This window comes from Hemicordylus capensis, chromosome 2 (assembly GCF_027244095.1).
Source record: "Hemicordylus capensis ecotype Gifberg chromosome 2, rHemCap1.1.pri, whole genome shotgun sequence".
In the NCBI taxonomy this organism is placed as follows: Eukaryota; Metazoa; Chordata; class Lepidosauria; order Squamata; family Cordylidae; genus Hemicordylus; species Hemicordylus capensis.
Genome location: NC_069658.1, coordinates 173,666,308 through 173,682,189, shown reverse-complemented (window position 1 = coordinate 173,682,189; position 15,882 = coordinate 173,666,308). Strand labels below are relative to the sequence as shown.

The window sequence follows — 15,882 nt, the reverse complement described above, 5'->3', positions numbered from 1 at the left end:
TTAAGAAACCCTGGTGTAAAGGATTGATCAAAGCCCAGCACGCTTTCTAAGATGGGGCTCCCCAAGCTACCCACATCCCAGCTCTACACAGGTCAACTTGTGTCATATAGTCCATCCTTTTCTGAGAGAGAGAGAAAGAGAGAGAAATTAGCATCTCCCTCCTCCACCTTCTTGAGCACCAGCCTGGGCTCCCTAAACCTACTACAGGCAGGCAGAGGATCTTGGTACCTTGACATTGCTGAGCTGCAGCCCAGAGGATGCCTCTTGCAGGGGTCTTTTTTCAGAGGCCTGTGACTCTGGGAAGCTTCTTCTTTCCATGGACATTTCTGTTGGGAGCAAAGTGGTCAAAGCGGAGTTGAGCCAAGTGGACTGACTGGCTGCCAAATGTCATGTGGGCTTCAGGAAGCAGTTCTTGGATGGCGGGGTGGGGGTGGGGATGCCCTGGCACAGACTAGCCCATAGCATTCACCTCTGCCTTTGTTTTGTGGTCTAGAGCAGGGATTCTCAATGTTGGGTCCCCAGATGTTATTGGTCTTCAACTCCCATAATCCCCAGCCCCAGTGGCCTTTGGTTGGGGATTATGGGAGTTGAAGTCCAATAACATCTGGGGACCCAACGCTGAGAATCCCTGGTCTAGAGCCCTTTCCTAGCCTTGTCTGAGCCATGTGGTCAGAAGTGCAAATGGAGGTTCACAAATATTCTCTGTCTCAGAGCTTTTGAAAAAACATTTATCACACAGGGTTGCCAGCTCTCATCATATGCCAGGGAAGACGGCCCATTCCACCAGCTCATTAAAAGATCACATTGGCCAGGTTTAGAACTTACTGGTGCAACTTTATACTACTGAATAACGCATCGTTGCAGTTGGTTGAGCAGCTCCATAGCACCCTAGTGCTCAGATCATGTGGGCTGCCTGGCTCATATGGTTAGGACTGCCAACTTTTGATTTCAAAAACAGAGGCTCTTTGAGGGTGAGGCTGGGACAGACTATAGTGAGTCTTGGACAGAGACAGGATCAAACCTGGTGCTGTCACTTGGCAGGTAGAGTCTGGAAAGTCTGGAGACAGTGTCAACTGAAAAAATCTTTAGCACTTTATATTTATATGTATTTATTTATTGTTGCATTTATATACCGCCTTTCGTTAAAAGACAACCCCAAGGCGGTTTACAAAAGTTAAAACATACAATAAAAAGACAATTAAAATATTAAGCTAAAAAAATATATAAACAAACCAAGTTTAAAATCTATAAAGTACAAGCATAAAAACAATACAACAGGTAAAAACACACAGAAGCAGCAGTAAAAACAATTATGTAAAGGCCTGGATAAGCTTTCTCAAAGCCGTGATGGATTCCGAGGAGCAAATGGCCACTGGGAGAGCATTCCAAAGTTTTAGACATGACACTGAACACATGGCAAAAAGGAGGAGTGAGATCACATGTGCCTCCCTGCTCCCAGTAGCCATGCACTCAATGTAATGTGTGCATAGATCCCACATGCATGTTATGTTTCACCTGATGTTATGTTGCACCTCTACCACTCTCCCCCACTCCACCCACACATTCCATGTCATGCCTGAAAAAGTCTTTGGTTGGGCTGGTTCTTGTACTTGCTGTGTCTCCCCAACTCTAGTTAGATGCCAGCAGAGTCGGCCCAAGGATTTTTGGAACCCCTCCCCACAACATCCCCCCCCCATTCAGACAGATACATTTTTTTGGAATCAGCGGGCAAAGTTTGTAATATAAACTTTCAGCATGTAAAAGTAGTGACAGTTAAAAACTTAAAATCTGCTGAATTCCTGCTCGTCACATAATGGTGACACAGGAGCCTCGATAAGGAGCCCAGAAAAAGAGGACAACCCTAAAAGAGATACAAAGCTATTGTAAACTACCAGCATTACAGGAACAACAGTGATGCACAGTTCAAAATCCTGTGCAAAGGGATTTAGGACGCACATGGGTTATTGGAAGAAGCAAAAACAGGAAAGCTGACTTTTGCATGTCAGTTGTTCCTTAAACTTTTCCTATTATTTGTGAAAACAAATAAAATGATTGTTTGGTGGGGATGTGGGTGGGTTTTTTTTGTTGCTCTAAGAAAAACCTAGTCTTACAGGTTGGTCCATTTCATTCTCTTGAAAACCACATATGGCCACTTACAGCAAGACATATTGCTGATCTTTGTTGAAGCCAATCTCAGTATGGGGATCCTCCCCTCTGCAGTAGTTAGTAAAAGTGCAGTTCCTACGACTGGGAGCCAAACTATTTCAGTTACCACTGTGACCCACCATATTCTGCATGGACAGTTGTGCCTGCTGATCATGGAAGCACCCGCCATCAAACTTATGGCGTTCGCCAAATGTTTTAAGCATGAGTGACCTGCCAGGGAGGATGAGTGAGTCTGGGGAGGAAGTCCAGCCTCCAAAAATAACATCTGAATAGGGCTTTTGTTCACTAAAAAACTATTCTAAACCTTTTCTCCCAATATCAATTAGGGATCAGTTTTCCCATTCAGAAACTCCTGACAAGAAGGGACTGGTGAATGAGGCACCCCTCCGCTAGGATCAACACAGGCTAATCTTCTCCATTAGGATTTGCTCCGTTATTAATGCCCTCTCCTCACATCCTCCAGTCACTTCCCTGCTCCCAATCCATCCAGAAATCCACTGAAGTCTCGGAGTTCCCCAGTGGGACCCACTGAGTGTCATGCTTGTCCCCCTCAAAAATGACTCCACTTTCAGCAAAAGCCCCTGCCCCATCAGTTCCCTAACAGATCCCCATTGCAATTCAGCATTCAAAGAAAAAACAGATTTGAAAACTAACATTACAAAAAAAAAAAGAAGAAGAAGCCTGTAATACTGAGGAAGAACTCTGTATGACATGCAGGCTTGCCTAATTGTACTTTGAACATGGTCGAAATAAGATGGCACTGCCCTTCTGTTCTGTGATCTGTAGTGTGCTTGACTGCTCCATTCTGGTCTTTCCCACATTAGCAGCCAAGCTTAGCTGGGGCTAAGATGACAATGGCACAACAGCTAGCTAACCAGCACATGAGAAGAACATGCATGGGACAGGAGTAGGATCCTGGAACGCTACAAGACAGTGCATTGGCACGATTGCAAGCTAAGCAATCACACATGTGGGCAAGTGAGAGGGCAAACAAATGACAAGACAAATCCTCTCCAGGAGGGAGGGCACTTTGCTGAGGCTGCATTGGGAGGGCTAGGGTGATTCGCTTTGGTGAAGTGGCACTAGTGCCCCTTAAAAGTTGGTGCTTCAGGCAGCTGCCTAGGCCACCTCTATGGACAGGCCAGCCTTGATTGTGGCTTGTGGCTGGTGGGCATCCCTGCTTGAAGTTGGTTTCTACGCTAGTGCTGGTGGCTCTTGTGGAGGTTGTGGTGACTCAGGTGTGGGAAGTTCCAGGTTAAGACTTGGCCTAAGGCCTAAGACTAAGACCATGTCAAGACCTAAGTTGCCTGCACTATTCTTACTATAAATCCTGGAGTTCTCCTGCCCCAGATTCCCATTTTGCAAGTCCTCTGGGCAGGAACGCTCTCTTTCACTTGTTTGCGTAGTCTAGGTCTTATTCAAAATTTATTACAACATTTTTACTCTGCTTTCCCACATCTCAAAGTGGCTTACATCCCACCCACCCCCCCCAAAAAATTACAAAACAAAATAAATACTCTACAAAATCCATCTAAATGAACAACTGCATCTTAAAACTAGCCATGCCATAAGATATGCAAAGCAAAAAGCTTACACATATGTCAGAACAGGTGGGCATTATATCCCTTTCTAAGAGCAAGGAGGGGATGTCCTATGGGGTACGTGCAAGGCTGCAGAGGGATTTGGGGACAGGGAAGTTGGGTCCCCCCTTCTATTTTTCAACAAAGATAGTTGGGGGCCCCACTAGGGCAGGGGCCCCTTGGATTCCCTGTTGGCTAAGTGGGCAGCTCAGATGGTTAGCTCACAGGGGGTATGGACCAGCCATACCCCAGCAGATTGGCCCACTCATGAGAGTGATAGCTTACTGGGCAGAAAACTGCTTGCAGTGGCTTTGGGATGGGCCTGGCTGGGGTGCTCTGCCAGGGTCTCCCCATGGCAGTTAGCTAGCCCAAACAACCTTTGGGATAGCCCATGTTATACTAACTTCCCACAGTGAAGATACCTGAAGTAGGACCCTTGATGAACATTTTATTTAGCAAAAGGGCTCCTATAAAGAGAGACTGTTTCTACGGCATATTGTTTCAGTGCTATGCAATGCAGGCTTTTAACTTGCCTGGTGGCTGGTAAGTGCTTTTTAGATTATTGCAATTGTTTTATTTATTTAGGCACATTTTAATACCGCCCCATACGCAAGTCCCTGGGCGATTCACAATCTAAAAACACCACAACACAGTTAAAACATTTTAAATTACAGAAAAAAACTCTAAAACTTTAAACTTTAAAGCTATAACCTAAAAGCCTGACTAAACAGGTATGTCTTCAGATCCTTCTTAAAACCACCCAGAGAAGGGGAGGCTAATTTAATCAGGAAGCACATTCCAAAGTCCTGGGGCAACCCTAGAAAAGGCCCGGTTTCAAGTTGCCACCAACTGAGCTGGTGGCAACCACAGTTGGACCTCCCCAGATCTTTATTTAGCACATTTTTGTTTTTATTTTGACTTGAATTATTGCATTGTGTTTTAGTTTTTTTTACAAGTCATCTTGTTAGTTTAATAATGGAAGATGGAGTATATAGTAAAATAAAACAAAGGGATCAACAAGGAGTGTTAGCCTTCATGAAGTAGTAATGCTGCCACCTAGTGGTGCTATTCTGGAAAGAACATAAGGTTTCAGATTCCCTCTCTGGCATAGTGCCACAGGAAACTGCCATATCCTAAGTCAGTCCCTTGGTCTATCTGGCTAGCTCAATATTGTCTACACAGACTGGCAGCAGCTTCTCCAGGGTTGCAGGCAGGAATCTACTTGGAGAAGCCAGGGAGGGAACTTGGAATCTCCTGCCCTTCCCAGAGTGGCTCCATCCCCTGAGGGGAATATCTTACAGTGCTCACACTTCTGGTCTTCCATTCATATGCAATCAGGGCAGACCCTGCTTAGCTAAGGGGGCATGTCATGCTTGCTACCACAAGACCAGCTCTCCTCTCCTCGGCATCTCCAAAATAAGGCTGTGTGTGAGAGAGAGATTCCTGCTTTTAACCTTGGAGAAACCACTGCCAGTCTGTGTAGACTGGCAATACTGAGCTAGATGGAGCAATGGTCTGACGATGTGTAAGGCAGCTTCCTAATGTTCCTATGGTAGAAAGCAATGCTCCCCTCTAGTGATAGTGATGTGTTCAGAAAACCAAAGAAACTCCATGTTGGCCCAGAATACCTCATTCTAACTTAAAGTAACCTGGCCCAGCTCAGGGACATCACTGCCTCTCATGATTGGCGTCATTATCTCTCTCCAGCTAAAATGTATCTATGAAACTTGCTGAGACAGCCAAGCTTCCCATTGTAAGAAAAACAGATATAACCAAATAAGGAGAAATCACCAGATGAACAATGAATCATTCGCATGCGTACTAGATACTTAGACCACCATTTTATTGCCACGTACACTGTGTCAAGGGTGTCAGCATCATTCAGATTGTTTGTATAAATGTAAGATGCACCTGTAACCAAACTGTAATCGGTTTGAGAGCGTGAGCCTATTGATTACCTATTGCTAAACTGCAGTAGCAATAAAGCCTCTAAATGATTCCCACTGAGTCTGTTTGATTGACTAAGAGGCAGACCCAGGGACAAACCATATTCACATCAATTGCGTCAAAGTTAATCTAATCAGTGAGGGTGTGTCCAGACTGCAATAAATTGTGGGCCTCCCGCAATTTGCCAGCATGGTGTGACTGGCACGAACAGGCTCAGACTGGCCCACAGGGCAACAGGGCATATTCCCGGTGCGCCCCACCCAGGGAGCTTGCATGATTCTGGCAGTGCCACTAGCCAGCTCTTGCATTCCGTGATTTTAACCATGCTGCTTTTGTGGCAATTATTACAGCTTTAATCACTAGATGCAAGAACTGCCCAGCAGGTGGCACTGCCAGAATTGTACATGCTCTCTGCTTTATGTGCTGTCAAAGAATAAGAAAACAGAAAGGAGGAGAGTAAAAGTCTGTAGGACTGTGTGTTCAGCCAGTCAGATTGCATTGGCAACTTGAAAGAAAGCCTGCAATTTACTGAGGTCTGCACATACCTGGAATCTATGTGGGGCTTATTAACGGGTTCAGTTTTATTGAAGTTTACTAGTAAACTACAGCTGGACATAATGTATGTATGAAAAACTGCTGCAACTAACAGAAAAGTACTGTATAATATTATGATGGCATTACTCACCCTAGACTCTGAAATACTGTTGCAGTTACGGGGATGAAAGGTTTGGGATGGGGGGAAAGTGTGCAGGGGATGAAAGCAGTGTTGGGGAGGAGTTGGATGTTTCTATCTGATGAGAATGGTAGGAGAAATACAGAAACAACAAACGTTTTGTCACATCTTGACTTGAAAAAAGCACCCCTGGATTTTAGATTAACACCTAATTCCACTGCTTCTGTTTAGGGAAGGGAGCCCATATGAACCATGTGCTGAACCCAATCTGAACCCTTTCCGGTATTTGAAGAAAAAGGTTTTGTGACTGGAGAGGGGGTGGCCTTTTGGGTACTCAGGCACACACATCTGTGTGTCCATTATTCTCTTGGTGATTTAGTAACCATTAGACATTAAAACTTGACTCTTGTTGCTGCCTGTGGTCTCTGGCAGAAGGGTTATTACCGCTGTTAGATTAATTTGATCTAACGAATTAACCTGTGCTCAGTCCTAGGGATGTACACGAACATGTTCAGGAGGCAGCGGGGTTTCCTTAAGGTGCAGGGAGGGTGCTCTTACCTCCCCTGCCGCATTTCCGACAGGCACACGTGTGTTGCCACTGGCTGGGGCTGCAAGGAGGGATGCTGCAGCCCCGCAGCAGCATTTTTTGGGAGAGCGCCAGAGGAGGAAATGCGGTGGGGAAGGTAAGAGCACCCTCCCTGCGCCTTAAGGTAACGCCCCCCCCCACCTCCGAAATGGCTCAAATGCCGGACATCTGAACCGGTTCATGCACATCCCTATTCAGTCCTGATACGAAACAGGGATTTCCCCTAACTTTGAGATTTCAGTTGGTCATCAATAGCTAGAGTAACAAGAATTGGCACTTTACTACAATTTTTAGGAAAACAAACATGGCTGGAAAACTGGAGAAGGTAAAAATGCTCCCTATTGGCTGCCATGATTATGACATCACCGGTCTGTAGCTCCAGCTATTGCTAGCGAAGTTACAGCTACTGACTCAGTTCTAGTACTACCTTCTGCCTCTACCAAACTTACTCCTATTACACACTTCTAGAGACCCTAGAAAGGCAAGGAGGGATGGAGGAGAGATCCTTCATGCCTGCCATTTCCCACCCACCTAAAAACTACTTTGACAAGTGCTGTTCCACTTTGATCTCTGAGCCTGGCATGAATGGGGGACTTGCAACACCTTGCCCTTGCCCTTGTGACCAACAACAGCAGCAAACATTTACATACCGTGTTTCCCCGAAAATAAGACAGTGTCTTATATTAATTTTAGCCCCCCAAAATGCACTAGGGCAATTAGCGGTACATCAGAAATTACTGCTAGGTCTTACTTTTGGGGTAGGTCTTACTTTCAGGGAAACAGGGTACCACTTTTCAACAAGTTTCCAAAGCTGTTTACAGAGAGAAATAGTAAATACATAAGATGGCTCCCTGTCCCCAAAGGGCTCACAATATAAAAAGAAACATAAGATAGACACCAGCAACAGTCACTGGAGGGATGCTGTGTTGGGGGTATGACAACACATGTGTTGTCACTGCCCCTTCAGATCTGGAAGTGCTAGCAGAAGATGGACTGCAATATTCTATTTTGAATTTGACAGAGCAAATAATATGTGGGTGGGTGTCACTGGACATGAGGACAACTATGTTAAAGATGGTGAAACTATGTCATTGCACACAAGTTCAAGTGTGTGTGTGTGTATATAAATACATACAGCAGCCTCTCAGAACTCACCACAGTTGCCCAGTGAGTACAATAAGCTTGTCTCTGAAATAGAACTGCTGGTTCGTTTCCGGCCCTGGAGCAGACCCTAAAACAGTAAACAGAACATCATGCACAGAACCTGCCCTCTTCCCTATTTAAGTGCACTACAGCCTGCCCTATGGTCCAGTGACATTTTTGTGGTGCCAGAGAAGAGTGCTCAAAATGGATTTCCATGCCTTAGGAAGGAGGGCAGCATTAAGGGCAAGAGGACTCTCCAGCTATTCTGAAATCCTGGTAAGATCTCTTTAGTAGCTGGCAAACTAAGGTAATCTACAACCACTGCTGCAGGACTCATGTCCAAGGGTCAAAGGACAACTTCTCCCAGGTAGCAAACTGAGTCCCTGAGCTGAGGATGCTTAGCCTGTGTATTATACTGCCTCCTGTACATGACCCATTAAACTGGCTGGGTGTGCCCAGAGAGACCCCCGATCTCCTTCATTCCCACAATTCTGTATAGAGATGGCCTCACCTCCTCATCTCTGCTCAAGAGCACTAGTTGTCGATCTAGAAGAGACACATTCGATATATCCCAGAGAGGAGCCTCAACAGCTGGAGTTGGAGCCAATTGAGTCAACTGGACTGCAGAATCCTCACCTGAAGGAAGAAAGATGGAGACATTACGGAGAATAGTTGGAGAAACTCTAGCTGGAGAGCCTGACAACATAGACCAAAGTCATGGAAATGGGTACTTGGGTGACATAGCACTGCATCCATGAAAGCTTCTTTTGAGATGGTTCAAAGGATGGGCTTTTGTTATGCTTGTGATCATTACTTATGGTGCCATATGATCTAGACTGTATGGGCTAAATGATCATATGGTGGAACCAGGTTGGATGGCCTTCTGGTAGCTCCACAATGTTATGGAGGCCTGTCTTCTTACTAGATTTGTCTTGAATAATGAAGCACAGCCTGGCATTTTCTGGACTACGTGATTTGCAATGGGTAAAGCATTACAAAGTGCAATGGAATAGGGCAATGTTGTGAAATCAAGACTTTAGAGTTGTCCAGTGCTGTGTTGTAGGCTGATGGCCATTCATATTTTCCATCCAATGTGTTTTCAAGGCAGGGGTATCCATATTCTCCTTGAAATGCATATATCTGCCCAATTTGGGCCAATTGAGTTGCGGGGAGGGTGAAAGGGAGAAGCGTTCCCTGGAACAGCGTTGCAATTGCTCCAAATAATAAAGTTCCTTCCATCTGTTTGGGCGGGTTTTTGGACAGCTGGGCACAGGTGGCCTCTCTTGGATCTCCTGGGTTTGCACAAGAAAAAGTTTCCCATTTCTACTCCCCACCTCCTCTTCCTCTTTCCTAGGACCAATAACAAGCAGCTCTGAGGTACAGTAGTGGCAGAAGGGGAAAAGAGGAGGAGGAGGAGGAGGAAAGGGAAGCAGCAGCATGTTGTTTCAGTTTTGGGACAACCTGTGGAAGGAGCAGCTTCAAATTTCTCACCTCTTGACCCCAGCAAGCCTTTCCTTTTGCCCCTGCCCCACTGCTGAAGTTTGGGGTGTGAAGACCTGAGAGACTGTGTGTGTGTGTGTGTGTGTGTGTGTGTGTGTGTGTGTGTGTGTGTGTTTGCAAATCACCTGGAGAGTTTCTGAGATCTTAGAAAGTGCAAAGGTTGTGGGCCGGGGGGGGGCAGTGAAGGTAACAACAACAACAACAACGAATAAAATCCTACACTTGGGTGGTAAAGCCACATAAACCGATGGAACAGGACCGGTGGCGGAAAGAGCCGGAAACCCGGACCACAAGGAGGGAGGGTGGCGGGAACCCCCAGGAAATGCCCAAGTTTTCTCTCTTGGAAAATGCACCATTCCCTAGACTTTCTCCCTTCCTTTCAAGACAGGAGGCATCTATATTCTCCGAAACAGATTTCAACTGGAGCCAATGGAGTCACAAAAATATAAAAGGAAAAACCCAGGGAAGGCAGAGGGGGAAGAGGGGGGAAAGAGAGCGTGGGGAGAGCCTGGGGGCAGATGAGGAGCAAATGCCAGAGCAAGCAAGGAGGCGTCTCAGATGGTGAGCTTGTTTAGTTGCTCCCATTTCCTCCCCACAGCTGCCTTGCAGGAATGAGCCTCTCTAGCTCTTAGCTGCCTCCAGTGTGCGTGGCCGGGGTGAAGAATCAATGGCTACTGCGGTGGCGGCAGCAGCAGCTGCTTCGCCGCCTTAGCTGTACAGTGTGAAGCGCCCGCTGTCCTACTCCCTTCCCCCCGCCACATAGTCAAATAAAAATTATTTCAGGAATAAAAATAACCGTCCACACCACACCCTGCTACAGCACACAAACTATGGGGTAAGCCTCCCTAAAATGGAAAAATACAGCTAGTTTCCTGCAACACATTTACAATGTTGTAGGGCTAAAATGAAAAAATAAAATCCAAAACAAGAAATATGAACAGTACCCTGCCAACACTGATATCATAACATGGGCAAAATGGAGGGGCACTTAGTGAACACGTTACAAATCTGTTGTGGCACGTAATCTGGAAAACGCCCCTGAGACTTGCCTTAACTAGGTCACAATTGCAAAATAAGTGAAGCTGTGGGCACTGAAGAGAAAGGCTTCAGGACTAGTACTTAGCTGTCCTTGACTGTTGTAGCCTTCCTCTTCCTGGGTGCTTTCCAGGTTAGCTGCTCAGCAACAGCAAAATGCTTCCATTCAGGCAAATCACATTTAAAATGTAAATAGCAAAGCACCCAGCAAGGGGAGCAGTCTCGTGAAAACTAACAACCTGAAAAAACAGCAACTTTTTTATGCTGGATATACGATATTATAGCACTATATCTCAGTGAATAATTCCGAAACAAGGCATTGGAAATCTGAATGGCACCCTGCTGTCAGCGTAGGGACCGCAGTGTCACAACACAGGAAGTGTGGGAGCACACTTCAAAGAAACATCGTGACCCCATTGCAGGGTCTAATCTGGAAAGCGCCCTAGCTGGGATTTCCAATCTTCATCTCAGCAGCAGCAGCCACTCAAGCAAAGGGAAAGGAGGGGGTGGCTCCCTGTGGGAATGTTCAGATAGCGATTGGGAGCTGGGAGGGGTTGGCATCACCATCTACAGCAGAAAAGCACAAGCCCATAATCTCCTCTGCTCCCTCCAGATGCCTTCAGCGATTTAGGATGGCAACCCAGTTTTGGCCCTGGGCAGTTGGTGCCAGGCTGACAGAACAGCAGAACCGCCTGCATTCTGACACTGAAAACATCACGGAAAAATCTTTGAAAGACAGCTCCAGCCCTACCTACTCCCACACCAGCAACCCAGCCCACCCCACCCTCTTCCATGGGTGGTGCTTGGCCAGTTTAAGGATCCTAAACAAACTTTGCATAATCCTGCCTTTGAGCAACTGGGTGCAGTTCGTGGAAAGGAAACTCATATACCTGGAGAGTATACAGAGCTGTCTTTATATATGATAACTGCTGTTAGAATGCTTTATGCTTCTTATTGGAAAACTCACTCATTACCGACGCTAGAGGAGTGGCATCTTAAACTTTGGGAATATGCCTCAATGGCTAGAGAGCCAGCGTGGTGTAGTGGTTAGAGTGCTGGACTAGGACCGGGGAGTCCCGAGTTCAAATCCCCATTCAGCCATGATACTAGCTGGGTGACTCTGGGCCAGTCACTTCTCTCTCAGCCTAACCTACTTCACAGGGTCGTTGTGAGGAGAAACTCAAGTATGTAATACACCACTCTGGACTTCTTGGAGGAAGAGCGGGATATAAATGTAATAATAATAATAATAGAATTACTTCATATATTCAAAATAAATCAGAAGATAAATTTAGCTTTACTTTGGAACCTTTTATATGTTACAATTTGTCACAGGGTCGGATACCTCATCCGAGATTCGGATTTTCTCTGCTATTGTATCCATGAATGGCTCTTTTATAATCTCAGCGTTGCTTAACTTTTTAATTATTCACTTGTTTGGACATTTTTAAGTGGTGTTTGAAAGTTCTAACTGGACTGTGAGTGATTAGGGTATGATGTTGATATGATAGAGAGTTGACTCCTGGATTGATGTTCAAAACATATATGAGATGTTAGATACTACATATGTAGTATCTTTTCTCTGTATTCTTTTTTCTTGATATATTAATAACAAATTATTTTTTTAAAATGAAATCTACACCAACTAACACGTAGATTGAGTTCAAAATAAATGTTTAATAGAATGTTTTTGCATAATCACCTTGCTTCACCAGCATACTCTCTAGATACTTTGGAGTATTACCAATACTTGAGCATTTCTTGCTGACATGGGACAATAGGGGGACAAAAAAGAGATATGGGTCTTTTGAACGGGTGTCACAGTGGGATGTGAATGTTATCATGAGACCAGTTTAGTTTAGTTTATTACTATTAACGATCAAAGATCAGCAAATTATCACGAGACCAAGAAAGAATAACAGTATCTATGCAGAGTCCAAACGTTCCTTACCCCCTCGCCCCCACACACACTCTGCCTATCACTAGCAACCTTTGCACACTGGCTATATACTTCGAGATTTTTTTGTGATCATTATCTCCATAATTATGAAGACCAGAAGCATAGTGCTTTGTGCTCCCCATTTACCTGAGTGGTGAGAGATTCCAGGGGCAGAACTAATGGGTTGTTGCCTGTGGACGGAAGGACACTGTTTCTCTTTAGCCCTTTTCACATGTTATGTTCATCATACATAGAATCTGTATACAGTGTACAAATGTACAGGTCTGCCCACACACACACACACACACACACACACAGTTATTCACACATTATGTTCAACACACATACACACTTCCTAGGTGCACCCTATCTTATCTGAGAGGGCCTGTATCCAGGTTCATATTTACAATGGATACATGTACAGTCATTCACAAACAAATGCATGTTAGCAGAGTTGGGTTTGGGATAAACCACTCAGAATCATAATTCATAACTGCAAGAAACTTTACTTAAAATAAGAAAAGCGTAGCTGGGTTACATGTCTGTTTGAATGGAAAGAGAGAAGTCTGTGTGGGTCTGCCTATGTGACTAAAAGCTGGTATATACATAATCCACTAACATATGGATCCCTCCACCTTCCTTCAGGTCTAAAGGTAAGATTAACCCTTTACTTTCTGGCTAGGAATAAGCCAGTTGCTACTGAAATCCCAACAATACATGCGTACAATGTAATGCCTGAACAGGGCTTTTCTCTCAGTGGAAGATTTATTCCAAAAGCCCCACTGAGGGGTGGCTTGTGGAATGAATGGTCAGGAACTGACATCCTGCTGCTGAATAAAGAGATGCATATCTGGACTCTCACCAGCCACTGCTTTCAGAATTAGTCAAGGCCCAGGTGTCATGTGGTAGCAAGATGACTCAGTTGGGGGCCATCTGCAAGTCTCTTGAGGCTCCGTGCTGCAGTGGCATGCACAATAGCAGCTCACGACACTGCCATTTAGAACGATGAAGCTGTGGATGGCAAAGCAACCTCATTAATGCTCTAACTTGTGCTAAAGTTGTAGCTAACCATGTCTCATAATCTTAGCCATCTTTCCCTAGGATATCCCTTGGAATGGGAGCATTCACAAGCTTAGTTCCCCATGCAAATAAACCCAAAGCCAGTGATTTCACCACATAACTACCATATTTTGAAAAACTGACTCCCTATGAGAGGAGATGAGGTGGCAGCTTGTGTGAGAGAGATCTCTGCAGAGTCTTTGGAAATCTAGACAGTGTTTGTCTATTGGAGCAGCTATGCAATACTGATTGTGTTACCATGGTACCCAACTAATGCCATCAATAACTTGTAATAAAAGTATAGATACGAATGTGGAGTGTTCCAGTGGCAGCACCAGCAAAGAAATTGAAGGGGGCACAGAAGGGGCAAAGTGCATGTCTGGGTGGGTGAGCTGTTAGATTTCTGAAATAGAAATCGGAAATAGAAATTAGGGAACAGTGACCATAGTGTGATCAAATTCAGCATATATGTGAAGAGAGAATCACCAAGGAAGTCTAACACAGACACTTTGAACTTCAGAGGAGGTAACTTCTCCAAAATGAGGAGTTTGGTGAAAAGAAAACCGAAAGGGAAAATCAAGCAAATCACTTCACTCCACAATGCATGAGTTTATTTAAAACCACAATAACAGAAGTCCAGTTAGAATGTATACCAAAACAGAAGAAAAGTACTACCAAGTCCAGAAGGATGCTAGCATGGTTAACAGGTAAATTCAAGAGAAGAAGAATTCTTTCAGAAATTGGCCTGACCAAATTAAGAGAACAGAAAGGAACTCTGGCAAAAGAAATGCAAGGAGACAATAAGGAAAAGAGAGTTTGAGGAACACTTAGCTAAAAGCTAAAAGGGGGATAACAAAGACTTATTTAAATATATCAGAAACAGGAAAACTGCCAGGTAGACAGTTGGCCCATTAGATGATGAGGGAGTAAAAGGGATTATTAAGGAGGATATGGAGACTGCAGAGAAGCTTAACATGTTCTTTGCATCTGTCTTCACGGTGGAGGACACTGAGCATATACCTGTGCCTGAACCGAGCTTCTCAGGGACAGAGGCTAAAGAACTGAGTCAGACAGAGGTGGAGAGATGACATTCTAAACTATCTGCAAAAATTAAAAAATTAACAAATAACTATGGCCAGATGGCATCCATCCAAGGATCATTAAAGAACTCAAATGTGAAATTGCCGACCTCCTTGCAAAAATATGTAACTTATCCCTACAATCGGGTTCTGTACCAGAGGATTGGATTGTTGCCAATGTAAAACTGATTTTCCAAAAGGGATCCAGGTGGATCCAGGAAATTACAGGATGGTTCGCTTAAAGTCTCTGCCAGGCAAATTGATGGAAAACATTTTCAAAGATAAACTTGTTAAGCATATAGAAGAAAGGACCCTGCTGAAGGAGAACCACATAGCTTCTGCAAAGGTAAATCTTGCCTCACCACCCTTTTGGAGTTCATTGTGAGTGTCAACAGTTATGTGGATAAAAGTGATCTGGCTAACATAGTATACCTGGACTTTCAAAAAGCTTTCAGCAAGGCTTCTCATCAAAGACACTTGAGAAAACATAGTAGTCATGAGATAAGGGGATAGGTTCATTTGTGGATTGGTAACTGGTTGAAGGACAGGAAACAGAAGGTAGGTATAAATGGGCAGTTCTCTAAATGGAGGGAACTAAGAAGTGGTGTCCTCCAGGGATCTGTACTAGTGCTTTTTAATTGATTCATAAATGATCTAGGTTGGGGTAAACAGCAAGGTGGCCAAATTTGCAGATGACACCAAATTATTTAGTGTAATGAAATCCAAAAAAGATTGCGAGGAGCTCCAAAAGGATATCTCTAAACTGGGGAGCTACCTGGGGCTTTTTAGTTAAGAAAAAAGGACAATATTTTCCAACATGATAGAGGTCTCTAAAATCATGCATAGTGTGGAGAGACAGCAAATTTTCTCCCTCAAGCATAACACAAGAACCAGAGATCATCCCCTCAAACTGATTGCCAAGAAATGTAGGACCAACAAAAGGAAGCACTTTTTAACACAACACAAAACCTGAACTGGCAGATTTCCTGGACTGTCAGAAACAGAAGGGAGATCAATGTAGTACCAGCACATCCATATGTATGATCAGATTCACTTCTGGACTGTTTTCATAACTTTTGTGCAGGAATAATCTTTATTTATACTGCCCATTGGCAATGACATGATCAGTAGTAATGATTAGCATTCATATAGTGCTTCTGAGAGTTTGTCCCACT

The 15,882-nt window shown here is 44.4% G+C and overlaps 1 protein-coding gene across 1 annotated transcript in view; it reads right to left on the bottom strand.

Moving 5' to 3' along the window:
- Window positions 1-15,882, bottom strand: part of RASAL3 (RAS protein activator like 3) — a 61,373-nt gene that overhangs the window by 33,191 nt on the left and 12,300 nt on the right. Inside the window, exons 3-5 of the mRNA XM_053297877.1 lie at window positions 8,607-8,731; window positions 8,108-8,183; window positions 229-326 (exon numbers count right to left, since the gene is read on the bottom strand). Coding sequence (XP_053153852.1) covers window positions 229-326; window positions 8,108-8,183; window positions 8,607-8,731 — 299 coding nt within the window. The remainder of the gene's footprint in view (window positions 1-228; window positions 327-8,107; window positions 8,184-8,606; window positions 8,732-15,882) is intronic.